The sequence below is a fragment of the Volvox carteri genome (genome assembly GCF_000143455.1).
Source record: "Volvox carteri f. nagariensis unplaced genomic scaffold VOLCAscaffold_22, whole genome shotgun sequence".
NCBI lineage: Eukaryota > Viridiplantae > Chlorophyta > Chlorophyceae > Chlamydomonadales > Volvocaceae > Volvox > Volvox carteri.
The window spans coordinates 841,183-868,133 of NW_003307565.1; the positions used below are offsets into that span (position 1 = coordinate 841,183).

Genomic DNA, 26,951 nt, shown 5'->3' on the forward strand with positions numbered 1-26,951 from the left:
TGGTTCACATATCACCCCCGCTACACCAGCGAGGGCAAAGAGGCGACCATCCGCCGCCAGGGGTTTTGCCCCTGGGTGGGCACCCCAGTCCTCCTGCACTCACCATGGAAGAAGAAGGCGACACTTCGCCACCATTGCGCTGGCTCCTCCGATTACCGTCCACGACGTGTTGCCGACGTGTTGACAGAGCAGGACGCATCCCCACAGGACGCATTTCCTTGATCTCCGCATGCCCGTCCCCCAACCCCTCCATATTCCCTTTCAAATTTCAAATTCGAATTCAAACGTCAGACGGTTGTGGAGGTCGCCCGCCGCCATCCCTCAGTTGTCGTGGCGCCTCTGTTGCTTCTGGTAGCTTGCATCGCCGGAGGGGTTGCGGGAGTGGTTATAGCTGCGCAGCATGCCGAGCAACACGCACGGGTACGACATGGCAAGGCACATATGGCAATAGTATACGGCAGGTCGGGAGGAGGGGGAGTTAAAAAATGATGATGGGCGTGTATGCTGTGTCCACCGGTCAGTCCTTGTCCGTTCCGTATCGGGCCCCGTCCGTATCAAAGCTCAATTGTGGGCTCTTGTTACCCCTCATTATAAAGAAGGAAAAGAAGAAGATGATGATGATGGTGGTGATGATGATGATGATGATAACGACGAAGGATATCGAAATCCCAGTGGGTGTTCTGGCAGCCCTCGTTTCCGAGAAGAAGGCGGCCCCAGATATCTCAGAAGGCCGCATGTCTGTGCTATTCCTCGTTTCTGGTATCTGCTTCACTCGCCAGTGGTTCGCACTGGCCCCCAATCGGCCCTCCATTTCCCCGGGCCCCCCGGCTCAAATCTTCAGAGCACGCATAAAGCACACCCACTCAGTGCCGTGTGGAATGTTTGTATGTATGTATGTTGCATGTATGGTTGGTCCGGTCCTTTTTTTTCCAAAAATGCAGTGGACGGGTGGGGCAGACAGATATAGGAAGAGAGGGGAGAGAGAGCGAGTTTCTCCAATCAGCGCTTTGAGTTGCCGCAGTGACATTTCAGCCCCCCCCCGTTGCTGATGCATGCCATACGTGTTGGGCCGTACGGCGGCTTCCCTTCCTTGTCCCCCCGTTTCCTAATCAGGACAACACTGCCACGGTGGCCAGGCAAGCGGCCTCCATGCTGGAGCTTGTTTTGGACACGCAAATGCTACAACCGGCGGCATCGCTGGCGTCTTTGGTGCGGCAACAGCCTAGTATGGCGGTGCTGAGCCTCGCTGTGCCGCCGCTACTGCCCCGACTACTGCCCGGGCGGCAGGTGGGAAGTTAGTTAGTTAGGGAGTTAGTTAGGGAGTTCCGAAGAAGTGCCGGGGGGGACTTTGAGCGAGGGAGGAGGAGCAGGCGGAGGAAGAGGGGGACGGGTACGAGGAGGAGGAGGAGGGCAGGAATGGCCACCCAACCCAACCCAACCTCCCGGGTGTCATTCCCCTGTGTCTGGGTGTCGTTGTTAAACACAGCAAAGCGCCTTGGACCCCCTCCCCGGGTCCCATTACTGCTGCTACCATTCTTCGTATACGAGTGTCGGTCACATTCCAACAGCCGTAAACGCAACCCTACAATCGCACGGGACACTACATAATGCTCCGTCTTCGCTGCATTCGCAATTTGCCGTGATGCTGCTACATGATGGGCTTACACCCATCAGACGACGACGGAGGCGGAGGCGCCCACGACGGCTGCGCAAGTGCTGCGGCAGGTGCTGCTGGCGCCGTTTGGTACCGTCAACGCGTCGTACTCGCTGCTGACGTCACCGGTTGACAGCAGCGCTAGCAGTGGTAGCAGCAGTGGCCTGTTTTCGGTTGGGAGCAGTTTACTGGATCAACGGGGCGCGGAGGGGACGGTGGCGGCGGCGGCGGCGGCGGTAGCGCTTGCAGTTCAAGAGCAGGTAGGTGGTGGTGGGTGACGGCGTCGGAGGGGAGGAGCGCCGCACGCTCACTTCAGCATCACGTCAGCTGACGTGACGTTGATGACAGCGCCCTGCCATCCAGGGTGGTTCCAGGTTCCTGCATGTTTGCAACACCCATCACAACACCCATCACAACACTCATCACAACAGGCGTGTTCGCTCCGGACAGCGGACACTCGCCCCGAACCTCTACTACAAGAACAGTCGTAGTACAATACACACACACACACACCGAGCACTCGGGTACCTGTTCTTAAGGAACGCACAGCCTTAGCAACATCTTAACGGCTAGCTGCCAATCCGGCTAGGTAGGACGTACACACGCAAAACACAAGTGCGGGTCCCCGCCACCCGGGGGGCCCCCCTAGGTTCCCCCATAGTAGGTGGCGGTGGCGGTGACGGTGCCCCCCACCCCTTGCGTCAACCGCTGTCCGGGCGGCGGCCCGTATCATTTTAAGCCACATGCACTCACAAACACACGTCTACAACATGCCTCCTCTTTAGGCAACCCGTGATCTTGCAAGCAGGCACGCGGTTTCCAAGGGGGCCCGTCAATGCATCCGCACTCACTGTCATACCGCCGACAGACAGAACTGACCGAGAACCATAATTCCTTATTTTTGCGCTGCAGTTGCCGGTCGTTGCAACCACCATCACAATCGCCACAACCACTGCCAACGGCCGTTCCGAGGTGCTGGTCGCCGTTTACCATCCTGTCTATGTGACCGGGGTGACCGCGGGGGAAACCTGGGGTAACGCTTTATCGAATGATGTCCTAAACAGGATATGTGGCTCCGGAGCCTGTTATGACTCCAGGTGGGCCGAGCCGCTGTAGGATCGTGCGTTGGGTTTTGTTGCGTGACGTGGCGTGGCGTGGCGTGGGGGTGTTGGAGGTACCCGGGACGGGGTTTGAAGGGGAGGCAGGTGTTGAAAAGATTCCGATGTTGCCCTCTTTGGCGCCATTCCTCTCCCCGCGGGGCCCTGCGAGCTGTCCTCGTCACCTCCCACCCACCCACCGCGAGCTCTCCTCGCCCTCCTGCTGGTGCTCTTCCGAAAGGGAGAAAGACCAACCACGAACGGAGGAGGGGAGGAAAGGGAATGGAGGGGGGGGGAGGGTGGAAGTAGGGAGATAGTTGGGGTTGGGAACGAAGTAATGGGGGGGCAGAGGAGCATGGATTGGGGAGGGGGAAGGGGAGGGGAGGGAGGAGGAGGATGAGGGGGACGGTTGCCGTTGTGGCGTCGTGGTATTGTGTCTGTTAATTAAGGAGCGTGTGACACAGGAACACACTCAGCAAATCTTGTCAGCGACCTCTTCCCTCCGCTCCTCCCTCCGCCTCTATCCTGACACGGTACTGGCGTGGGCTTAACCTTATGCTCCATTGACCTCGTAATCGTTGCCCTGTGCTCCCCCGTGCCCTTTTTGCCGTACAACTGCCGTACGACTTGATGATAACCGTGTGCGTGTACAGATCCGAAACCAAGCTGTGGGGTTTTGTTGTGGCCTTGGGCTCGCTCAATGCGTTGGCTAACAGCCCCGATACGGGACTACAAGGCCTGTCGGACAAGAATTATCAGTACAGGTACGGCGTACGGAATCGGATGTACGGCGCGGGGGGTTTTGAACATCTCGGCACTGCATGCGTGGCTGGGCTGGGCTATTGCGTTTGCCTTGTGCCGGCTGTCTGAACGCTGCGGTGTGTGTGTGTGTGTGTGTGTGTACGACACCCCAGCTCGGACCTTAAGCTCGTTCCAGCATGAACGTCGATGTCACATATCTGGTCTCGCAGCACTTCTTTCCGTACGGATACTGTTGAATCGTACGGGGCTAATCTGAAGAGTGGAAGCACTAGCAACATTTTGGAGAACAAAAGCGTTAAAAACAGCAAGCAAAACCCTTCCAAAAAGAGGAGTCTGTGTGTGTATGTGTCGCGCATGCGTATGTATGTATGTATGTATGTATGTATGTATGTATGTATGTATGTATGTATGTAAGTATGCATGTAAGTATGCATGTATGAAGATGCATACTGTGGCTGTTTGCTTTCCTGGTTGGTTTCAGGCTCACCGTACTTCCCAGCGGCAGTGGCGGATCTCAGGGGGTGGACATAGCGGCCAGTGCACCGCCGCCACGTGCACGGCAGGGTACGGCAGCCGTACCCGTACGGCTAGCAGGACCGCGGTCGGGGTCTGCGGCTGCGGTGGCAGAGACGGGGGCGGAGCTGCTTGTCGATCACGATGACGGTGCGATCGAAAAACACACACACCCTAACACACACGCATATATGTACGTGCATCTGTACGTACATCTGTAGGTGTATCCATATCTCTCTCCATGCGCTTTGTTTATTTTTTATCTCTGCATTTGCACCTCTCCCGGCTTCTCTGCGAAATGTCCCTTTGTGAGTTCAGCAAATTGGTAACATACGGGTGTCAATGCCCCACAACAACCACCCACAACCACCCACAACCACCCACAACCACCCACAACCACCCTATCACCCGCTACTGCCTCTACCACCCCTACCATGCTGCGGTCCCTCAGCCCTGCCGTACCCCCACCTAGCTAGTTGTCTGTGTCGCCCTCCTCCCCACTAACCACCACAACGGTTGACATTGCCCCTCTCCAACTACTCCCAACTACAACTACTACTGACATTCCGCGACCCGCTTCAGGGTACAGCCGCCCTATCGGGTGCGTCCCTGACCGAAAACAGACGAACAGACCTAGAAGTCACCATGTTTTGATCGGGCTCCGCGGCCCGCCCAAACCCGCGCCAAACCCGCGCTTCTTCGACCCATCCATCCCCCCAACTCCATCTTGAATGGAATGCTGTTTAACAGCCTGGCAAACCGCCTGGGAGGGGCCCCTGATCGCGGCGACTGTTGTGGCGTCCTTGGTGCTGAGCGCGTTCTTCTTCTCGATGCTCTTCAATTATTGGCGCCATATGGCCATGCTGCAGGCGATGCTGCCGGAAAAGGTACGTCGTGTACGTGTGTACGTGTGTATGTACGACAACCGTGAGGAAAAGTGTATATGGGCGTTCGGACGAATGTAGCTACACACAATTCTTTTCCTGATTTTGTCCTGATCGTCATCGTATTTTGTGCTGTAACTGAAATTCAACCGCTACTTTTGTAACTGTGAGTTAGTGTTTGTGATTGCGACGGCCGTTTTCGATTCACAGCTTGACAGCTTTCTTACTGCGGGCTAGCTAGCACCTATGTCATCATCAGCGCATACCCTTGATTACCCTTGGACGCCCATCCCCTCAACCATTCCAACCATCAACAACCCAACTAACCAACCACCACCAACCGCTCGCACAGGTTATCCGCGTCCTGGGCACCGGATCCAATTACTACCAACACTTCGACTGTGTTACGGTGTTGTACGCGGATGTCGTACGGTACACCACCGCCAAGCCGCAGCAGGGAGACTCAGTACCCACCCTGGAGGTATGTACGGCAGCATTATCAAATACGGTACGACAGTACGGCAATATAGTACGACTTCTCTTCCGTAAGTTTTGCATTCCTACTTTTCCACCCCAGGAGTTAGTTGTTTCAGTTAATTCTTTCCCTCCGCACTTCCGCACTTGATGATGATGATGGTGATGGTGATGGTGCCACGCAGGTAGTCAAGCTGCTGAATGACGTACACGCGATGTACGAATCGATTATTGAGAAATACGGCTTGGTTCGCATTCGTAGAAGCGGTAAGAGATGCATACATGCTTACGTACATACTGGCCAGTGCCAGGCCCGGATCGATATGTAACGCACACATACACACACACACACATACCGTTACAGCAGGCGTCCCTGTTGATAGCTTGCGCCTTGCACCCCACACCCACGCACGCACCCCCCCTCGCACCCGGGTACTCTCTTGCCCTGGGGCAGCAGCTTCACTCGTTCGTGGTTCGTCCTTCCCCCCCTCCCCCCCCCCACAACCCCAAACCCCCCACACACATCATACACACCACCCACGCTCCCTCATACAGGCGAGTCCTTCCTGTGTGTGGGCGGCTGTCCCACACCTGACGAGCCGGTGACGGTGGCGACCCGTGTGGCTGCATGCGCCCGGGACCTGGTGCTGGCCACATCGCGGTTTCGGGGCGTGGGGGGCTTCCGCGTCCAGATTCGTGTGGGTTTGCATTCCGGTGAGTGCATCCACCCGGGGGGAAGGGGGAAAAAGGGGTTTGAAATATTTTTGGCGGCGGGAGGGGAAAGGGAAGGCGAGGAGAGAGGAGAGAGGGGGAAGATGGGGAAAAGACGGGGTGCAGGGGGGAGGGGAGAGAGAGGGAGGGGGGAAGGGGTGTTGTCTAGATGGGGCGAGTCCGGGCGGTCTGTCGGGGAATCAGCTGAGCGGGTGTGATGAGCTGAGCGGGTTTGGAGGTGGCCGTGCCCCTGGTGTGTTCTTGCCCCTCACACACACGCACCCCCTGTCGCACTTCCGCTGTCGTGAGGCTGGTGAGAGGAATTCGGTCATCCGTTTGCATCATCATGCTAGGTAGTTATGTCTCGGAAAGACAGCCCCGGTGTTCTTTTCGTGAGAGGAAGGAAATCGACCTGCGCCCCATCATCCAGCTTCCCGCCCGTCCGAATTTCCTTTTGAACCTGGCCCCTCTTTGCAGGTCCGGCCGCGGCGGCGGTGGTGGGTTCAAAGATGCCGCGATTTTCACTTTTCGGTGAGTTTTCGGTGGAGCCCATTCCTCCCAACGTACTCTCCGCCTCCGCCTCCTCCTCCGCCTCCTCCTCCTCCTCCTCCTCCTCCTCCACCTTTTGAGGAAAGCAGCAGCCTGGACTGACCGATTAGGGATATATGCGGCATTGCGCAAGAAGGCACGGTCGTGAAATCATACAATTGGTTAAGTCGTACAATACAGTCGTACATTCGTACATACGTACGTTTGTACAGCTAGAGCTACAGCTTAGGGTTAGGTATCGCTGCGGGTTATGTCACTGGGGGAGCAGCCTCCGTATGGGTTGTGTGTGTCACCCGGCCCCGCAAGAGGGCAAGAGAGAGGGGCGGGGATCGCGGTTGCTTGGTTATATTCGGCGGGTGAAAAGTGGGGTAACGGTGGGGTAGAGGTACGGAAAAGTGGAGAAAGGAAAAACTTCTTTTCGCCCTCCACGTGCCACGTGCCAAGTAACTAACTGATAACTGACTAACAGATTGGGGCTAACTGCCAAGTGGTGTCTGTTTCCTATTTCGTTTCCTATTTCGTCGCTTGTTCTTTCGTACGGCACACTGATGTTACCTTGCGAAAAGTTTATCTCACGGTATAACAAAAAGACAACACGCAGACAGACAGACAGACAGACAGACACAGGCACATACAGACGCTCTTCACGGCATTCCTGCCCATCTAGGATTTTTTTCATTTCCATGCCCCCTACCTGTGCCCTCACTCCATGGCATTCGTCTCTTCTCCCCGACTCCGAGTATCCGTCTGGGGGTTTTTCCTTCTAGCTAGTTTTCTGTCCTTCATTGTCGTACTCTCTGCCCCCGGCTTCATTCCCTCAGGTGATGTCGTGGATGTGGCCTATTTCATGGAGGCCACCTCCCGGGCTATGGCGATCCACGTGTCAGATAGAACATCGGAGCTGCTCACAAAAGCGAGTGAGTCGCGGTCTGGGTGACCCATGAGTCGGTCGTGCGCGGGTTCGACCCCCGGGTCGGTCGCGGTGCGGACCCATGGGTCCCGTTGGTTTGTCTTTGGAGTTTTTCAGTTGGACAGGATGCGTACGGCTATTTCAGAAGAAGTGTAGCAATAGTTATGATGGAGCTAGATCGGCGTGATTCATCATTGAGTAGGTGACCCATGGGTCGCGGCGAAGTTGGGCCCATTGGGACGGGTGAGCCAATGAATACCCTAGAACATAAACCCAACAGTATAGACCCTATAAAAACCCTAATGAATACCCTAAAACCCGAAACCCTATATATGCACTCCCTCACTTAATCACCCCTACTTCGCGCTAAAACCCACTGTTTTCCCATCCCTAAAACCCTAAAACCCGTGCCAGATGACCCGCTGCTACAGCTCTCCCCCCGCGGCCGCCTGGACATCATCGGTCAGGGCTCCATGTTCACCACCTGGCTAAGGCTGGAAGCCCTGCCGGAACCAGCTCCGGAACCAGAAGCCGCGGAGACGGCCGACGCGCGGCCCCAGGACCCCAGCGGAAGGGGATCCAGACAGCCGCAGCAACAGCAGCAACAGCCGCAGCAGCAACAGCAGCGCGGTGCTGGAAGTCGCGGCGGGTCGTCGGGCGGCGGTGGCGGCGGCCGCGGTGGAAGCGGCGGCGGCGGTGCTGCTGCTGCTGCTGTTGTTGCTGGCAAAGACGGCGGTTAGGTTCCGGTGCTACTTCAGAGCCGAGGATGCTGTTGTGGTGGTGTTGGTGGTGGGGGGGGCAACACGCTGGAGGGGCAACACGCTGGAGGGGCAACACGCTGGAGGCAGCAGGGGGCCCTGCGGGGCGCGCCGAGCGTTACACGGCGCATGGCGCACTGGGTATGGTTGCCCGTACAGGAGGGCAGAGCGCGGACCCCGTTGACTGGCAGCTGCTCCAGGCACTTCTCCATCTTCTTCTTCATCATCATCATCATTCTGGTCTCTGCTTTAATTAAAATAACAAAACAAGCTCGTACCGACACTTACACGTTCGTGTGTATCAGTAAAACGGATACGCCAGGTCAAAACTTCGGGTGGTTGCTATCGCCGTTGCCGTCGTCGGTACTGCTGCCGTCGTCATCGCCGCTGCCGCTGTGGTGTACGGAGATTGGCGGTACAGCCCAAGGTTACGAGATTGACGTATATGGGAACCTACCTCCACGGTTGGTTGGGAGTTGGGAGTTACGTAACTTATGGTAACTGACGAGGCCAGGCAAAGCGGGAGGAGGAGGATTGAATCACTACGTGAGCATCCTAGGGGGCTTTTCGCTGCCTTTACATACATACATGCATACAGACAGACAGACAGACAGACAGACATATGCAGAACGTTTAAGCGTAACGGGAAAGGAACGGGAACTGCAGCTGCCAGTGGCGCGACTGTGTACACCACGGGTCTTGTCGTGTGCTCAATGAACAAAACTGATCTCTGTTTGCCTCGGCGAGTGTTTAGTTGACTGTGTGTTTAGGTGGATTGACCTGACCCCTAAGCTAGGAGGTGGAAATGGGGAGGAAGATGGCATACGAGTAACGTAATCGAAGCAAGTGGTGATGTGTGTTTGTATGTGTTGTTGTGTTGTATGTGTTCTCGCGCGCGCTCACATGGCTTTATCTCATGTGATCTGAAGTTGCAGTGGTCTGGCCTTGCCGTTTTCTCCGGGCCGTAGGGTGGACGGAGGAGAAGACGGAGAGGGCCTGTTTCTTTGAGGTGGCACGGCCGCACGTTGCTGCACCGCGTTCTGCCTTTCCGTGGTCTAGGAGGAGACACACGCGACTTTGTGCAGCTGGGGAGCTGATGTTGCCTTTTACGCTTGTCATCATTGCCAGTTATATTTTGTACGGCGGGTGAAATGGAGGATTTGGGGTGCGAGGGCAGTGGATGGGTGGGAAGAGGAAGAGGGTGGGGGGGCAAGTGGTGTGTTTCATAAAGCGTGGCGTGTTCGCTGTTTTTTAACGTTTTGCTTTTGCGTGGTGCTTGTGAGGAGAAATATATGTGGGATGTCACACATGGCAACATGCCTGCGATCGCAGTCCGGTGGGGAGTTTGCGCTAGTTGTAGATTCATTCCGAGCATTTGCTTGTGTGTCTTTCTCTGGATCCAGCTTGCTTGCGCTATAGTATAAATTGCGTTTTTCGGGGTTTGGAGGCAGGTCTGGAACGAAGATCAACTTTTTTTCCGGTGTCGATAAAGCATATTTTATTAGGAGCGCTTGTTGAAGCTTTTCTTTTCAGCTCGGAAGACTCTGCTGAATGATATAAAACGATTTGAAAGGTTTGCAGCATGAAGTGAGGACAGCTGCTGATGCAAGCGCCTCTTATGTGACGACATGTGCTGGTTTTCTGATTTCAAGAGCGTCGTCGTCGTACAGTTTAAGCACAAATAAAGCTGTGCCTTATGTTCATGTGTTCCGCCATGTACACTCCGTTTGTTGCCACCATTTTGCTGAACGATGCTCGAGTTTGTTGAAGCATACATGTTTCCGTCATCACTGCCCTTTTTGCGCTAACGATTAAGGGCATATGCTGACAGATGCCGACGAGCAAACAAAGGCCAAACGGGCTGCCACTCTCCCTGTCGAGTGTGCTCCATCTCTCGTTGCCTGACCCTGTTGCCGGCCAAAAGGCAAAAAGCTGCAGAAGTTCTCCATCGCACCTATCAGCTCAGTGGAACCATCCGGGTTTAAGAACAGTAGGCACTCAAGGTGTCTATGTGTCGTGCAGCAGACGGACATTGCAGCAACCGCTACAGCCCCTAAAGTGGATCTTAATAGATGAAATGCATTTCTTCAGGTGCATGCATTTCTTCAGGTGCATGGATCTTAATAGATGAAATGCATTTCTTCAGTCTATCATCATCTTGTAGCTTATTGCGCGAACACGCCGTGTTCACGAGACCTGGTAATACGCACGGGTGCCCTTTTGCGAACGTAAGGTTCATCTCGATGAGGCGGGTGCGGGTCAGCCTGAGTCCTCTGAGAGAGCGCTGTACCACTCCTCATCATGCGTCATCCTAGAGCGGTGGTCTGGTCTTATCCATCTCCTAGGGGCGGGTGGTTGTAATCCAAATTCCGCTGCAGTATCCCAGTTCTAATCCTGCCCGCCAGTGCCGCAAACCTCGAGGCCTTACCCCGGTCCAAATCCTAATCCTGTTGGCCGTGTCGTAATCTTTATCGTGTAGCTGCTGCTGTTTTGCAGTCGTCGTCGTCGTCGTGTGACTGTAACCTTAATTTTGGCATGGGGGGCCCAGTCCTAATCCAGCTGGGTGCCGTGACACGGAAACACACAATGCCGTTCAGGCGCGAGGCGATGGCAACGCAAGCGCGCATATAAAAGTAACCCTTAATCCAATTCTACAGCGGGTACATGATAAAATGAACTAAAACTGGAAACATAAGAAGCAGGCAGAACGAAAGTTGCACACCCTGACAGGTTTCTGCAGTACCGTGTAGTACGACACGGCAGAAAGCGGGATACCGCGTTTGAACACCTTGAATCAAAAGCCTGCAGCATCTACAGATAAAACCCGGGGTGCATCTGCACTATATCCGCACTGATCCACACACACCCGGAAGCTATGCACGCAATGTAAAGGATTGCGTTTTCAAGCCCCGCAATTCACCGAAGCCATATCTATATATCTACATATTTAGCCACATGCACAGGGTTGCCGTACAAAGGTTCCAGAGGGTCACGGCACGTTCCAGCTTTGACGGCATATGAATAGCGGACCCAGTGGTGATGGTAGTGGGGGCCGCCAAGTTGGCGAGCTAGATGGATCCGTCTGTGGGCTGCACCGCGGGGGGTAGTCAGGTAGACGGGCGGATGATATGATAATATGACGACGTTTCCATTCCCATCTGAGTTGGGCGAGGCTTGTCATGAGTCTTACATTTGACGTTAGCTAACGAACGGTCCAACAAGGAATTCCCAAACCGTACGGATTGGTTTCATTGGCTTCGTAGCTGTAATTTTAATGGGAAAACATGTCGAAATCTGATAAAGATTTTGCTTGCACCGGTTGCGGACAATGGAGAGGTGGATGTATGTATGTACGTTGTTACAGGGTGGTATAGCTTCACCAGCGGCCCGCTTTCCCGAGGCAGTTCCCTGCTCTCCCCTGCGAGAGGGGCACCCTAATCCATTCACCCCATCCGGCTTCAGAATGTATTCGTTGGGTTCAGCAACTCACCACCAGCATCCAACCAAATCTAGCAGATCTAAAAGAAATAAAAGTAAGAGATTAGGAGAGCGCACAGCAGAACTATTTGCAGTACGGCGTACAATTATAAAATACGCTGCTATTTGTAGCTTCCGATTTGGATACGGCATCGATTTGTTTTTCCAAATTTTAAAATGCACTTGTAAAGCGAAATTGTACATGCTCACACTCTCACAACGAACCACAGCCCGCCCTCAGCGCCGATTTGCAGACCCTTCATGTACTCAGTACACGTGCAGTACAGTCCTCAACTGCAGATAGACTTAGTTCAAGATAAACACAGCCACATCACGCTTCGCGCAAATATCCACTTCGGAACCATATCAGCTTGCATTCATTTCAGACTTTCGCCACTATACAGTCTCAAATTCACTGTGCTCCCTGCAGCCTTCCGACTCTGTACATCCAGTCGCCGCATTCCCTCACCACTCTTCGCTAAAACATCCACTTCTCCCTCAGAAGTATTTTGCATGCCTGCCGCAGCAGACATATCCAATGCGACGCTTTAGTCATATAATTTTTGCGCAACAGCTCAACCCGACTCCGCGGAGACAGGTTGCACCGCATTGCAAATTGCGATGTAACTCAAAAGAGCATATGAGGACGCTCGTGGTAAAACTCAACTGAAACGGCACACAGGATCGACCAACCAACAACCAACAACCACCCCAACCGTCCTCCAAGCTGCCTGTCTGCACTTCATTAAAGCTGCAAACCAGACCTGCTGCATATCTTCTGATCTCACGGTTTTGAGGGATTTCCATTCGCGATGGCGAGCCCACCCTAACATATCTCTCTCATGCCCATTCCTACTTCTTCCTACCTCTCTCCATAACTCCCTCTCCCTCCCTCTCCCTGCCAAATCCACTTTCCGGAAAAACCCAAAGCCGTCGAGTTGCGAAAAAAAGGTCAGATCAGCAACTAAAGTACAAAATAAAAAGAAGCATCCAGCACATGGCACTTGCTAAATAGAATAAGCCAAAAAGCCAGCAGCAGATGCACCTGGCCATCCAAAGGCCGCCATCATCGCGCTGCTGCAACCGCATCTCTCGGGGCTCGTCTACCCCACCGGCCGTACCTTTGCATTGCAGCCGCCGATACGGTACCCAAACCTGTACCAATCTCATTTCTCTTTTCCGGAGGCATCCAGGCTGGCGGCCCCTATCGCCTCTCACCCCCAACCATTCAACCAGGAGTACCCAACCCAAACCTTCACCATGCATCCTCCCCCGTCTCGCAGGCATGCGGGCGTGCCGGCCCGCCCATCACCCATCATCCACCCATCATCCATGCCCCCGTACCGCTCGATGGCCCTTAGCTGGTGGCGGCGGGAGTGGCCGGGCCAACAACGCCTCCGTATAAGTGCTCCACATTCTCCTCATACCACTTGATACCTTGTCGGGTGCCCTCCACCGCCAGGAAAATGCCCGCATTGACTGGGATGGCGCGGTACATGGCGGCCGAGAAGCCGCGCCAGAGGCCGGCCTGGCCCTCGGACTTGAGCACTTTGGACAGGCAGTCGTAAGTGCTGCGGTACTGAGGCGTGGCCAGCGTGTCAGCCTGCAGGGTCGACACGACATAGACGAGTATGCGTGCGTTGGGAGTGGTTGCGTGGGTGTGTGACTACATGAGCTTTACACGGGGCTGAGCTGTTGGGGGATATATACTGCGGATGATAGGCGGGTAGGAAGTGTGAGAACTGTGGAGGACATACACACATACACACACAGCGGGGCGAGGGGACGGCCCAGGGGCATACACATACAGACGAAGCGAAGATACGTGCCGGAGGGTCTCGATGAGAAAATGCAGTAAAAATATCTCGGTGTGTGCATACATGCAATTCCCGGCAATCCTAACGGGGGGGGGGGGGGACGCAGCTGAGCGTCCAAGGAATGATTCCATTCCGCATTCATCGCACCTGCAGCTTTGATTTGACGGTGTCGATGGGGAACATGGAACCCCACAGTCCGAAACCCGCCACCACACCCGCAGACATGACTTGCATGTAGTTGAGGTCGGCCTTGCTGTGCAGCCCTGGGCCTGCCTTTTGCAGGAAGTAGTTCACAGTCGACTCGTAGCCCAGGAAGAACCATGCATAGCCCTGAGACAAGACGTCAACAAAGCACAAGACAGATCAGGTATAATAATAATAATAATAATAATAATAATATAACATCTTTTTCATTTTTTAAGTCAGCAGCTTTTGTATGTAGCGAAATGGGGATGTATGTATGCAGCAAGGGTTTGGGTGAGTGAGAGACCCAGCAAACGTCACAGGTGCGTGTGGAGGAAAGCAAACGGGCAAACGGGCAACGGCTCATTGAACGGAGCTGAACTGGGGCCATTCATTGCACAACAGATTTGATTGATGTGCCCTGTTGATGTGGGGGGTTGTTGTTGCGGATGCAAGGGCGGGAACCGGCCGCTGGTTGCCTCATCCAGCGAGCCGCGTGCACTGAGCACGCGACCACGACTTCCCAATTCATGACCTGCTCCCACCCATCTAACCTCCTCCCCAAGCCGCCACGTTGCGCAATTCCTTTTACAAGAACACTTCCTCTGAGCTCATGTGTACGTCATTTAGATAGAAGCGCACGTCATATTAGGTAGATAGGGAGTCGTGGAATATTGCTAATGAACAGCATCATGCAGATACACACACGTACACACACATACTCACGTACACACACATACACACACGTACACACACACTCACGTACACACACATACACACACGTACACACACATACTCACGCACACACACGTACACACCGCACCTGCATGTCTCGCAACACAGTGGCAGTAAATCCTCGGTAAAGTCCTTTAATGCCGTACTTCGACAGCACCTGCTTGAAGCAGTCCACTGAGCCCTTGTAAAACTCATCCGAAGCGGACGAGGCGGCGGACTTACCCACAGAACTGGCAAGTGCGGCGCGGCGCTGGCGTTTAGAGATACAGCGCAATCCAAGGGTTCGTGGGGAGGGTGGCAAGCAGGGTTAATAGATTGAGAAATAGCAAGTGAATGTAGATCCTGAGTGGAATAATTGAGAGACCAGGGTGCGTGATTATGGATGGTGTTAATGTTGTTCCTTGGCTTGGGAACACGATAGGGTGGTTGGTGACGGTTGGTGTCGTCGTACATGGCTCGGCTAGGTAAAGCAAAAGAAGGCGTATGTGCGCAGAAAAAACCGTGACATGGCTTTCCTGCAAATGAGAGGCAAAGGTCGTTAACCCCCTCCGTTATCAACCGGCCATGGGATTAAAATTCCGGAGAAAGAGAGATCGGCGCGGCGCGGCGGGGAGGCGCACCAAAAGCCAAGGCCACCCTATTCAACATGGACAACTATAACCGCCAAAACATCGAAGTGTCACTAATATAAATGCTAGATAAGGAGTTTATAACAAAACGTCAGCATGTCCGATTAATGTCTATATTGCTGTGCGCACGGTCACCTCAATTCCCATGGCCCAAACTTTGCATCCTTCCCTTTCGCCAAAATACACACACACACACACACACATGCACACACACACACACACACACACACACACGCACACACACAGATAAGACGTACATTTGCTTTGCACACGGAACTGACACCACCCTATCACGTCGTCCGCTTTCGATACCGACCTGCAGCTGCATCTTGGTGCGCACCAGCTCTACTGGAGTAGATACCAGCGAACCCGCGGCTCCGGCAGCGGCTCCGGACAGAAGCGTGTTGGTGTAGGAGAAGTTTGTATAGTGGTCGTCGCCCTCAAGCTGCTTGCGCACGTAGGAGAACGTGGGGAAATGAATGCCCAGAAGCACCATATTGCCCACTAGCGGTGCGACGGTACCCTTGTAGAAGGACAACGGGCCCTCGTTGCGAACCATCTTGCGGACGCAGTCCAATGAATCCTTGTACACCTCAGAAGGCGGAAGCTGCGCCGCGAGCGCGGTGCCTTGACCGAGCACTTGTAGCCGTACCTTGATTGTATCAAACGGCTGGCCAATCTGCGTAAAAAGCGACAGCGGGGAGGATGAGGAGGCGGATGGAAGCTTTGGCGGTGGCCTGCTGGTGCTACATGTATAGGCATTGCACGGGACGTCGGTCGGGAAGGCTTTTGCTGCTGATGCAGAGCACTTTTAATTTGCGCGGCGGGAAAAACGCAGCAAGTCTTCAGATACTTCCAAATGTGACAGTACATGGAGATTTTGCAAATAATTTAGGTATTCTTTACTGACGGCCAATAAACTAATAAAGCAAGGCGCGTTCACCTCTTTACTTATATTCCCCCTCCCAGCAGGACGAGGCCTCAACGCCACAATTATGATCAGGGTGCAGAGCACGGACAAATTATGATCAGGATTTGTTTGTATACGTGTATCAGAGCTCCAACAGTTAGGATGACCACACACACATTGACATGGCTTCTCTCAGACCAAGCAAACATTGAATGCAGGATACCTGTACAGCTGGAGACACAGGAAAATACGTCCAATAAATCAGACACCTACCATGACTCTTGCAACGCCACCTGAAATGCCGGGCAGAATGTCCAGGATGCGCTTATGAACGGGCGGCGTGTGCTCCACCTGGTTCAGCGTATCGTTCATTGTCATAGAAACCATTTTTGGAAATTGGTATGAAAGCCTGCGAGAAGCGTAACGCGGAAGCCGTCAAAAAGTCAAATGGAAGCAGAAGCTCAATACGCCGTTCCGGTTATTCAATCGGCACAACTGGCGGCTCCAGCGCAAATGCACATAGAGGAAACTACTAGATGACAGATTAATCAGCATTTACCACACGCACCTGCAACTGGAGCTAAGCGAAGTAAGCTTTGCGAATGTCCTCGAACGATAACGGTCAACGCAGCAATAAGACGCACTGTATATAAGCACTTTAAACGTTCCACAACAATGAGTACAAGTTCTTATAATGTTTGAAATTCCTTAAACGTATGTTATGCTAGGCATACAACGGAGAGGAGGGTTGGAGGGTTGGGAGGTAGGAGGGTCGCGCGTAACGTTCGCATCAACCTACTGTGTGAAATTCAACCGCCCACAAACGCGGCACTCCATAAGTTCATGTGAACTAAGATGGCCGATAGGATGTGCAATAATAATTTAAATGACATCTTTTGGGGCATACGTCAAACAAACTTCCTGCTACGTTTTTTGCCCAATCTCGCGTATCGTGACCCAAAGCCTTTTGTTCTGGTAATTGATACGAAGGCACTGTGGTCACAATACGTACTCGAAATGCTGCCCTGTTTCGTCTGAAATCAACTGTTGCAAACACTTAGCGTTCCGCAATTTCCGGCGCGGTTTCGCGCTACACCTCCAGAACAGTAGGAATGGCAGTCCCCCCCCCCGGCACTGGTGCCTGCGACTCAGGGAGAAGTTTTTGCGGCCTGGCCGTATCTTTTTCTTCAAAGGCTGCATTCGTGCAATCGGGCTGGCCCACTGACGAGCACGCTCCTGGCCGTGCGCAGAGCGGCCCTCCGCCGATAGCGCCCCGAAGCGACCAAACACTTACCGGCCGCGATGTCGTTGTTGAAATTATTGCACCTGACAGATACGAGTTTACCGGCGAATGATTTGACCGATAGTTTGAGACTTGACAGTTCGCACTGTGATTGTCGTCGTATACATTGTCGAGTCACGAATTGCTCACACCATACCTGTTCCACATTAAGGATCCGCAGACATAAGCGTGAACATGCTTGGGGAAAATTTAAATATTAGTTTCCGTGCTAAAATCGAAGTAGTTCGGTTATGTTCACATTGTTAGGACTCGATATATAGGTAGCTTTTCTAAAACGTTGCCCTATAAATGATCGTTGTGGCCACGGGTGATCAAGATTAACTAAAGCTATCACACCTCTCGAATCTGCGACAAAGCAATAGGTCCGAAGCCGAGGTCGGCACACCCTGTGGGTACTGCGGGCAGAGGGTTGCAGAGGGTTGCTGCGGGTCCGTACCACAGTACGCGCAGCCGAAATTCGGCTTAAGGCCCCGGCTGCGGGCCACTAATGACCAAAATTTGACCAAAAGACGTGATTTGCAGCCCCCATTGCGTCCCGTAGGACCGCGTGCTGGACTCGAGCTCTGTGTTTGACTTCGTAAAAGGCTGTCACGACCGAAATCATGCCCTCCTGCAGCCGTGGAAACCGATTTGCCGACCTCTTTCCCGAAGGTAACCGCCGTTGGGGCGCTTTCCCGCTCCAACAACCAGCAACTAACAACCAGCAACTGCAGCCCGGGCACTCCAGTGCCACTAAACTGGAGAGCTGCTGCTGCCATTGCTCCCAACCTGCATGGGGTAAACGCTGTCCAAGCCGTCCTGGCAGGATTAGCCACAGAGGAGGCGTGGGTGATCCACTTCGTGGCCTGGTGCGGTGGCGGCCTGCGGGCGCCTCACCTTTGCATCTGCCAAAGCTGACAGTAAACCCCGCCACCATCTTGTCGCTCACAGCCGAACCCCAGGCCACATGTCACATAACCTACGTTGAGGACACAGGGGGGACATTTTTATACCTCCGGACACCCTGGCCAGTTTCCAGGCCAGTTTCCACTCCAGCACTTATGGCGGCCGCACTGGAAGAACCACCATAAGAAAGAGGGCGCACTGGCGCCTTACTGTGCCTGTTGGATGACAAAGGGTTTCCCTCGGTGGTGGCCGGTCAGGCCGGCTGTGGTGGAGGCACCCAGGGGGCCCGGTAATACATGCATTTTGCTGCCCTTGAGGTATGGTGATCCTGGTTTACGGTGCCCTTTCCTTTCAGACTGCTGGATCCGACGGGAGGCCATGGGCATAGTGATCAGGGCAGGGGGATGTTGTACTGCTCACAGCCTTTCAACAGCATCGATTGCCTCTACATGAGTCCCCCCCCTTCCTCCCCCTTCCCACACCGGTCCCTTGTTGTATCACGACTTCAGAAAAGTACCGATTAGCGGATGTCAGAATCTTCTGACAAGTCCAGGATACAACATTATCCTCCCTCCAGTTGAGGGCGTCCTGGCTTGTGATCATCCACGACGTGCTGGGCAGGTGGTCTAAGACCTGAGAGGGGGAGTTGGGTGCACATCCGTTGGTTGGACAGCGGCCCTGGTTGGGCATAGGTATTGCTGAGGTGGTGGTGTGCAGTGGTGGGCAGGTCTGGGGCTAGTTGGGGAGCTGTTCCAGGTAGAGGCCATATGAGGGTTCTCCAGCCATGCATCTCCTATTGACATTGCAGCACATGTTTGGAGGTGATTATAGGTAACTCAGCAGCGCTCGGTGTGATGTCAGAAGTACCTTCAGTTTTGGTGCCTGTCATACTATTGGTTGGTCTATTCTGAAGGCTGTACTTCTCCTTCAGTATTCATTACAGCCATGATGCCCGTGTGACACCGCCCTGGGTTGTATGCGGAAGGCCATGTGTCTCAATGCCGAAGGATGACAGCATGCATCTCACCCACGGCTGGACGATGGGGGGAAGCCCTGAAAGCAATGGCGATCCCGGAGTAAACCACCGTCGGACCTTTTTGTGATAGGAGAACGAGAGGATACGGACTAACTGATCGGTACATGAGGTCATGACAGGTTTAATCAGGATTTCAGGGCCATGTGCGGGACGCGGGCCAAGGAGAGAGCGATATCAAACCGATGCCAAACATTTGGTAACCGCATTGTTTGTTGCCATATACGACCTGCAGTAGAGGTACGACCGATAACATCGATTTATCACATAGGTAGCAAAGCTAGCATCAGTCGACGACTCTTGACAATATTTATATTCAGCCGTACACATCTGTGGTTCTATGGACTGGCTCACGCTGTGTAGACTCGAACAGAAAGAGGCTCGTACACCATGTGCAGCTTTTTCTCGGCAGAGGCGCCAGGGAAATTGTAGAACTAGAGTACCGCCGCCGGCCTGCAGCCAACTTACACGATTTGCCAACCCCTGCTGCTAACTAAAACCTACACACAGAGAAGCATGCGCTCCTTGCATGCGCCTCCGAACACTCTGCATACGCCCATAGAGTGATGCCACCGCCGGTTGCTTAAGTGTTTTTTTTTGCCACGCATCCATCCATCCTACAAACACGTGTGCTGCCGACACACAACTAAGTAAAGACCGCCAACCAACTCAAGACTGCTGCTGCTAATGCCTACCAATACACACACACAAGTATTCACTCGCAGAGCGAAATACCATTAACTCTTATGTTATGCATGTATACAGATACCCACGCAGCCAATCGAAAGCCTACTTATTACGTGGGAAAGTGAACAAAAAGCAATACGTCACAAACAAAACATGGGTACCTAAACAACCAGCATCTTCCACCCTCACCCCACCCCCCAGCATCTGCAATCCTGCTGAGAGACACGGACCACACACATGATGTCTGCTTCCCGGCACCGGTAGTTCCTGTCTCCTCCCTTCACAGTGACGTCCTGCCTGTGAATTCCTCCCTTTCCCTCCCTTCCCCCATTTCCCCCCATTTCCCTCTCCCTGGGTACTCTCCTGAACGAAACTTCCTCCTTTTCCAAACCATTTTATACTTCATGCAGAGTAGCCTTCCTTTCTCATCATTCATTTATTAACTCATTCATCAGTCGCTCATTAAACTTCAACGATATCTGTGCACTTAAATTTCTTCTTTTGTAAGCAGACACTTCCTCTAGCCTCTAACTTTTTTCATGTGTCTTTTCTTTCCCGTCTTTTCGCCTTTCCAAGCACTTGTTTCCCAACGCGCTTCTTCACATCGTCCTCATCGCTGCATCTGCTGCTGCACGAGCACGCAGTTCACTGAGCAGCAGCGGTCCAGTTCGCAGCAGCCAAGCCGCCAGAAACGACGCCAGCAAGTTGCAGTCTGAGGCCAAAAAGGCCCCGTTGATAGCGAAGGCGGCCAGGAGCTGGTAGTACATGGACGACGAAAAAGCAATCTTGTCCTGTAGATAAAAAGAGGGGAGAGAAGGGGAGGGCAAGAGGAGTCACACGGCCAGAATCAACGCAAAAGCATACCGAAGCCAACTGCGATAGGAGTAGGAGTAAGATGAACCACTGGCGAATGAAACAAATCCAAAAACCAAAAAAACTAGACGGATAAGGCAGTAGATAGGAGTACGAGTGACACCGGCGGGGACATGGCCAAGTGCACCAAGGGCAATCTGCGGTAGGTGTGGGATGCATAATAGAGAGGGTGCTTAGATGGGTGATGGGGAGAAGAGGAGGTGATTTGAGAGGTGGGGAAGTCACTCCCTAAAACATTTCCCTGATGTTCCTTCATCACTAAAACCGCCCAGACACCCTGAAACACCCCACAAACTCCCCACGTGAGGAGTTCCGCTGATGATCCTCCCTCCACACACCATGCTCCTCCTCCCTCCACACACCATGCGTGCCACACACCCTCCTAACCACCACCCTACTTTTTAATCTTGGCTGAGAGACCCAGGAAGCTGGCGAGCTCGTTTTTTCGGGTACTGCTTCGCCTGTTAACTGCCTTTTTAGCACAGTACCCCAACCCATAATGACCAGACCCAAAGGTAGCTGAGTGGGAAGGAAAAGTCCGCAGAGAGCAGCGCACTCAAAAACAATCCAGCCATTCCCCCAATATCCTTTCATTCCCTCTTTTGCCCCAACTTTCCCACACAACACACCATCACCATAACACTTTGCATTTCTCCTCCCGCTCCCACTAGCCCCCCAAAGCATCCACTTACAGCGACATGTACATACATACATACACGCAAACATGTACAAATACAGCTCACCGCTGGAAAGTACCCCCCGCCACACACAAACCTATATACATATAGTATATGTGTATATTATATATATATATATATATATATATATATATACAAACCCAAACGGGATCGGGTGTTACATATATGATATATGATATAACACCCGCGCCTTGAAAATTCCCCCTAAATCCTAAAACCCAAACCCGACCCGATCTGACCTGCAATGTCTCCACCTTAAGCAGTACACCCATATCCTCCGAGTCCCACTCGAATGCCGTACTGCTGGTGGATAGGGTGGGTCCCACTGAGATGGGCGGGGGGAGGGTTGTTGAGGGGGATGGAGGGGGAGGGGGAGGGGGAGGGTCCGGAACAACGGGTGCCGGAGATGGCGACGTCGTGCCGGTGGCGGCGGAGGTAGGGGAGGATGGTGGAGGGAAGGAAGAGGCAGACGACGACGAAGACGAAGACGAGGAGGAGGAAGAGGAAGTCGGGGGACCCGAATGCGAAATGGGCGTCCAAGGGGAGCTACTTTCCGTCGTCGCATGGGATGAAGGTTCCGGAGCCGAACCCGACGTGGGAACGGGGGAGGAGGAGGAGGCGAGGTGAGGAGGCGACAACGGCTGGGACGCTTCTGATCCAGCGGAGGGGGAGGGCGAGGACGCGGAGGGCGAGGACGCGGAGGGCGAGGACGCGGAGGGCGAGGTAGCTGCAGCGGATGCAGAACGGTGCAATGACGAGGCGGCGGCCGCGGAGGTGAAGGACGGGGGGGAGGGGATGGTGGAGGAGGGAGCCGTACTTCTCCCCAGCGGCTGGCCCTTCTTCTCCGCCTCCCCTCGCTGGTCCTCGGACAGCTCGTCCAACTCCGCCACGTCCAGAGAACCCAGAGAGCTCACACTGCTGTACGATGCCTCCGGGCCTGTCGTACCAGTACGGCATGGGGCACAAGTGCCACATAGCAATTTCCATCACGTGATTGCCCATTGGACTTTTTGCATTCTTTTTCAGTAAAGCTGCCCAAAGCTGACGACATTCATTCCCCGCACCAGTCGCTTTCCGCGACTCAGTTCACTTCATTTCAACACACGGTTTGCAAAATGTGCGGGGACGGTGCAGAGCAAAACACGTCCCAAGGAAAACTCCGCCTAGTAAGTAAAGTAAAACTGAAACACACAAGAATACACAAAACATAGGACCTTCCCCTCTCCCCTTCTCTTCGCTCCCACCCACATTCCTCCCTCACACAAACCCCCCTTTTCACAAACCCCAACCCCCGAAACGCATCATCAAAACATCACATCATCGCATCATCAAAACACATACCCCCAAAAACACATTGTCACGTCTCTAAACACGTTACTATTATCCGAGGCGCCTCACCAGACCGCCAGCCGCGAGTCCTCGTCACCACGTCAGCAACCGGTGCGGCATTGGCGGGCCGCCGGGCCGCCATCATCGCAAATCCCGTTGGGTCGCAGTACGCCGGCTCGTCCACACCGTTGCCTGTACGGCGCGTGCACAACGGCAAAATTAGCACCACTTCGTTTGTTTGTTTGTTTGAATGTATGTATGTATGTATGTATGTATGTATGTCTCGGGAATGGGTACGGTCCACACAGGCAAGCCGATTTTCGGCTGGAAGTGACATATAAACAAACAGACCTACAAGATCTGCAGTTTTAGTTTCTGCAGTGTAAGGGCCCTTGGCAGCTGGCCTCCCCCCTTCCCATCCCAACCTTCAAAGGCACGGTCAGCAAGCGCGTTATAGAGTCGGTCGAGCCACGAGAATACGGTCAAGGGAGACAGGAGCACAGACAGCTAGGAGGACCAGGTGGCACACAGTCGACGGCTCCGAGGCGCAAAACACAACACGGCGTTTGAGGTAGCGCTCACTATACGCAGCGCCCACTCCTCAGCCCTCCTCAACCAAAGTTAATCCCGTCACCCCCGGGGCAACAAAACAAAACAAAACAAACCCCCCTCTGCCCGCCTGCCTGCCTGCCTACCCACCACTAACCGCCTCCCCCCTTTTTTAACCTGCCCATCCACCTAACCCACCAACATTGCCCGCCCCCCCCCCTCCTGCTCACTCACTCACCTTCCCCCCGACCCACTTCACCTCCACCCTCAACTCTTACCTCCTCTTCCGCCTCCCACCACCGCCCCCACCACCGCCCCCCACCTCCTCCCACCAGCCCAAGGAGCCCCCCCCCAACCTAACACAAGCAGCTCTCACCAGTGCAGAAGATGGCGGCGTCCCTCACGGGGCCGACCACAGACGCGCGAACGAAATTCCTGGCAGCCCTCGCCTCCCATAAGGCCCCCGGAAGCGCGAGCGCTACCAGAGCTAAACCCGCCGCATACCTTGGCAAACACACACGACGGTGCAGGGCAAGGGCGGGGGGAAGGGAAACATGATGAAAAGCCCTAAAAAATACCAAAAAACGGTGACGACGTCGCCATTTTTACTTCTTTTACTTATATACAATATTCCCCTCCTCGTGTAGAAAACCCGCCGCGCGGACTGAGACTGACTGAGAGGTCTTTCCCCCTCAGCCTTCAACCCCCGTAACCTATCGCCTTATAATAAGTGGGTAACGGTAAGCCATATCACAACCTCCTTGTTGTGTACGGAGGCCCCCCCGCTACTCCCACTCATCCACCCCTCTCCCCATCCTCCTCACTCTGCCATCGACACTTCATCCCTACTCTCCCCCTTCCTCTCCTCCTCCCTGCGCGGCTCTCGGCCCCCCCCCCCAAAAAAAACGAAACACACACAAAGCAAAACCCCCCACTCACTTGACCGCGTCCGGGCCGCCAAACACCTTCCCGAAGAACAGGATCCCGTCCGAGGCGTCCGCTGCCTGCAGCTCCCCCGCCACCCAGCCGCTTAGGAGGCCCCAGCCGGCACCGCGAACCTGAAGTTTTGATACAGGGTTACAATGTAGGGTTTTTATACAGGTTTTAACAGGTTTTAATAGGTTATTAATCTGGGTTAGCGGTTTGCCAGTAGTACTTTTTAACCTAGGATGTTTTGGAAGTGTTATGTGGGGGTATATAACATATTACGGCAGATCAAAAAAGGACCTCGACGTTCCCGGAGAGGTGACTTATTTCGTGTTTCGTACAATGGGAGCAAAAAAAAAGAGAGGTGCCGTACGGTTTTTTTTTGGCATCGTCAGTATCACGCTTACCAGAAATTCGTTAGCCAGTTGTTGTGCTGATCTACCGGCCAGTGCGAGTCCGAACACTGAATTAGCGGTGGGGGGGTTCCATGGCTGCACCGTGAAGGCCTGGGAGGAGTCCAGGGGTCGCAGGGGAACGGGTTCGCAGGATAATTTTTTGAATATTAATTTCCATTTTATATTCTAATCTTTTTAAAAATTATCAGTTTTAAATTATAAATTATAAGGAAAGAAAGAGAAGGGGAAAGGAAGGCGAGAGAGAAGGGGAGAGGAAGGCTGTCGTACAAGAAGAAGAGCGGACGCAACGCCGTGCATCGTACAATAACGTTCCAGGAGGGACAACGCAGCAACCCGTTCCCGTACCTGCATCAGCGCCAGGCCGCTGCTGATGGTGCCCCACCCAACCGTCTGCTCCAACCGTAACCGCCGCCGTACGCGCGCCCGTTCATCGCTACTGCCGCTATCCGTCCCGCTACTGCTGCTGCCGCTACTGCCACTGCTGGTGTCGTCATCTTCGTCATCGAAATTCAAATACAGCTGCAATACCTGTACGGACCGATGTATAAAGTACGTACGACAGAAGATATAAACATACATACATATATATGCATACATACACACTCCTCCAACACCCGAGGGGCTCCATCCCTTCCCCCTCCCGCGCTGGCTCCCTCCTCCTCCCTACCTCACCTCACCTCACCTCACCCCCCACCTCACCCCACCTCAATACCATTCCGGCATTCACCCTGGCCCACCCACCCATACATACGTACATACATACAAACACCCTTCCCCTTCACCTGTGCAGTCATGTAGTAGTTGTGACGCAACCGCTCCAATTCCGAACCCTAAAGCGGAGTGCGCGTGGCAGGAGTGGCGACAGCATGAACGGCCACAGCAGCAGGGATAGGGGAGGAAGAGGAGGCGTTTTTCTGGGCGCAAGATAACCAGAAGGATCCAAGAAGATAAGGAGGACCCAAATCGCACACAAGTGGGGGAGAATGTCAAGAGAACGGCCCGGCCACATGGCAATCCGGGCCTCCTTTGCAAGCGCATAACAGGTTTTGTGAAGGTGTTGGGAAACGCAATCCCGAAAACTGTTGTAGCCATATGAATATATTCTATCATGGCATGTACTAGCAAGGCACTGTCAAGTCAGGCGGGTGGCCGGTGTCGCGAACACATGCCATGTTCGCTACCTTGAAGGGCGGCGCCCATCTCGGGGCAACTACCGCCAGCAGCAGCAGCAGCACCGGAGCTGATAGTTGGAGGGCTAGGGCTACCGCATCCTCCTCTAGGCGGAGCGCGTGTAAGAGGTCCAGGTGTGCGAATGTTGCAATGGCGTATGCCGCTCCAGCTGTGAGCGCTGAGATGATGAGCTGCTGGCTGAAAGGGTCCAAGCCGATTTGAAAGCTGTTGTTGCTGCTGCTGCCCTGCTCGTTGTCAGGGTCGCTGCCGCCATTACCGCCCGAGGTAGAAGAGGAGGAAGAGGATGAGCGCTGCTGATTGGATGTGCTAGTCGTTGTGTTTTGTCGCGGACTGCGGCTTGCAGATGCGAGCGTTGTGCTATTATTTACTGATTGTGCTGTGTTTGGCCGCTTATTGCGGCCATGACGACGCTGAGCTCGCGCTGCCGGACAGTCCCGAAAGAGGCTGCAGAGGGAACTGCGACCAGGCAAAAGTCGCGATGCATACACCTCAATATTTGTTGCGCATATAGCTAGATGTACAGGCGGCCTAAGCCGGATTGGGAGCATCTCGCGAGGCTGTGGTAACACGGCCACGTCCAGTCAGACTTTATAATGAAATCATTTAAGGGTTAATACAACGGAACGAAACTGTGTTACAGTCATGTCTTCAAAGTTGTTCTTCCGTGGTTCTTAATTTGTAAGTGACGGAAAGAGCCCTGGCAATCCACTAATCGTCCTGTGCTTCCACTGTGCAAGTGCACAACTGAGCCCAATACTCTATCAAGGATAAGTGTTTGACATGATAACTTGTTACACTGCCTGCGTGTTCTTGGGGCCTCCGCCACCGTACAACAATGCATTTGAGTAAATCGCTGCCTTGAAGATTTATGGATTCCCACATTATGAGGAGAAATGTTGCCGGCCTGTTGTCCAGCATAACGGTCAAATGTCACCGGATGCGTGCCGGTGTACGTATGTTTCCCCAGCGGTGCATCTTAACGTAGCGCAGCTCGGCT

The 26,951-nt window shown here is 53.8% G+C and overlaps 4 protein-coding genes across 4 annotated transcripts; 1 reads left to right on the forward strand and 3 right to left on the reverse strand.

The window, feature by feature from the left end:
- Positions 1-485: 485 nt before the first annotated feature.
- On the forward strand, positions 486-9,462 carry VOLCADRAFT_91697 (uncharacterized protein; the record flags this gene model as incomplete). Its single annotated transcript, XM_002951114.1, has 13 exons — positions 486-671; positions 1,114-1,287; positions 1,675-1,914; positions 2,567-2,751; positions 3,405-3,515; positions 3,995-4,176; positions 4,777-4,913; positions 5,263-5,391; positions 5,570-5,651; positions 5,940-6,098; positions 6,573-6,626; positions 7,466-7,561; positions 9,281-9,462. The coding sequence occupies 13 exons, from the start codon at positions 486-488 to the stop codon at positions 9,460-9,462; spliced, it is 1,917 nt and encodes a 638-aa protein (XP_002951160.1).
- Positions 9,463-13,146: 3,684 nt separating this feature from the next.
- On the reverse strand, positions 13,147-16,435 carry VOLCADRAFT_61165 (uncharacterized protein; the record flags this gene model as incomplete). Its single annotated transcript, XM_002951197.1, has 5 exons — positions 13,147-13,392; positions 13,754-13,936; positions 14,613-14,741; positions 15,470-15,832; positions 16,337-16,435. The coding sequence occupies 5 exons, from the start codon at positions 16,433-16,435 to the stop codon at positions 13,147-13,149; spliced, it is 1,020 nt and encodes a 339-aa protein (XP_002951243.1).
- Positions 16,436-17,153: 718 nt separating this feature from the next.
- Positions 17,154-18,282, reverse strand: VOLCADRAFT_91699 (uncharacterized protein; the record flags this gene model as incomplete). Its single annotated transcript, XM_002951198.1, has 4 exons — positions 17,154-17,299; positions 17,358-17,502; positions 17,703-17,761; positions 18,243-18,282. The coding sequence occupies 4 exons, from the start codon at positions 18,280-18,282 to the stop codon at positions 17,154-17,156; spliced, it is 390 nt and encodes a 129-aa protein (XP_002951244.1).
- A 2,288-nt stretch (positions 18,283-20,570) lies between these two features.
- Positions 20,571-26,197, reverse strand: VOLCADRAFT_117792 (uncharacterized protein; the record flags this gene model as incomplete). The annotated part of the gene is made up of 10 exons (XM_002951199.1): positions 20,571-20,762; positions 21,782-21,867; positions 22,360-22,479; positions 22,941-23,063; positions 23,797-23,924; positions 24,360-24,478; positions 24,755-24,853; positions 25,109-25,282; positions 25,546-25,593; positions 25,945-26,197. Coding segments are annotated over 10 exons (1,341 nt in total), but the record flags the coding sequence as incomplete, so codon positions are not given.
- Between the last annotated feature and the right edge of the window lie 754 nt (positions 26,198-26,951).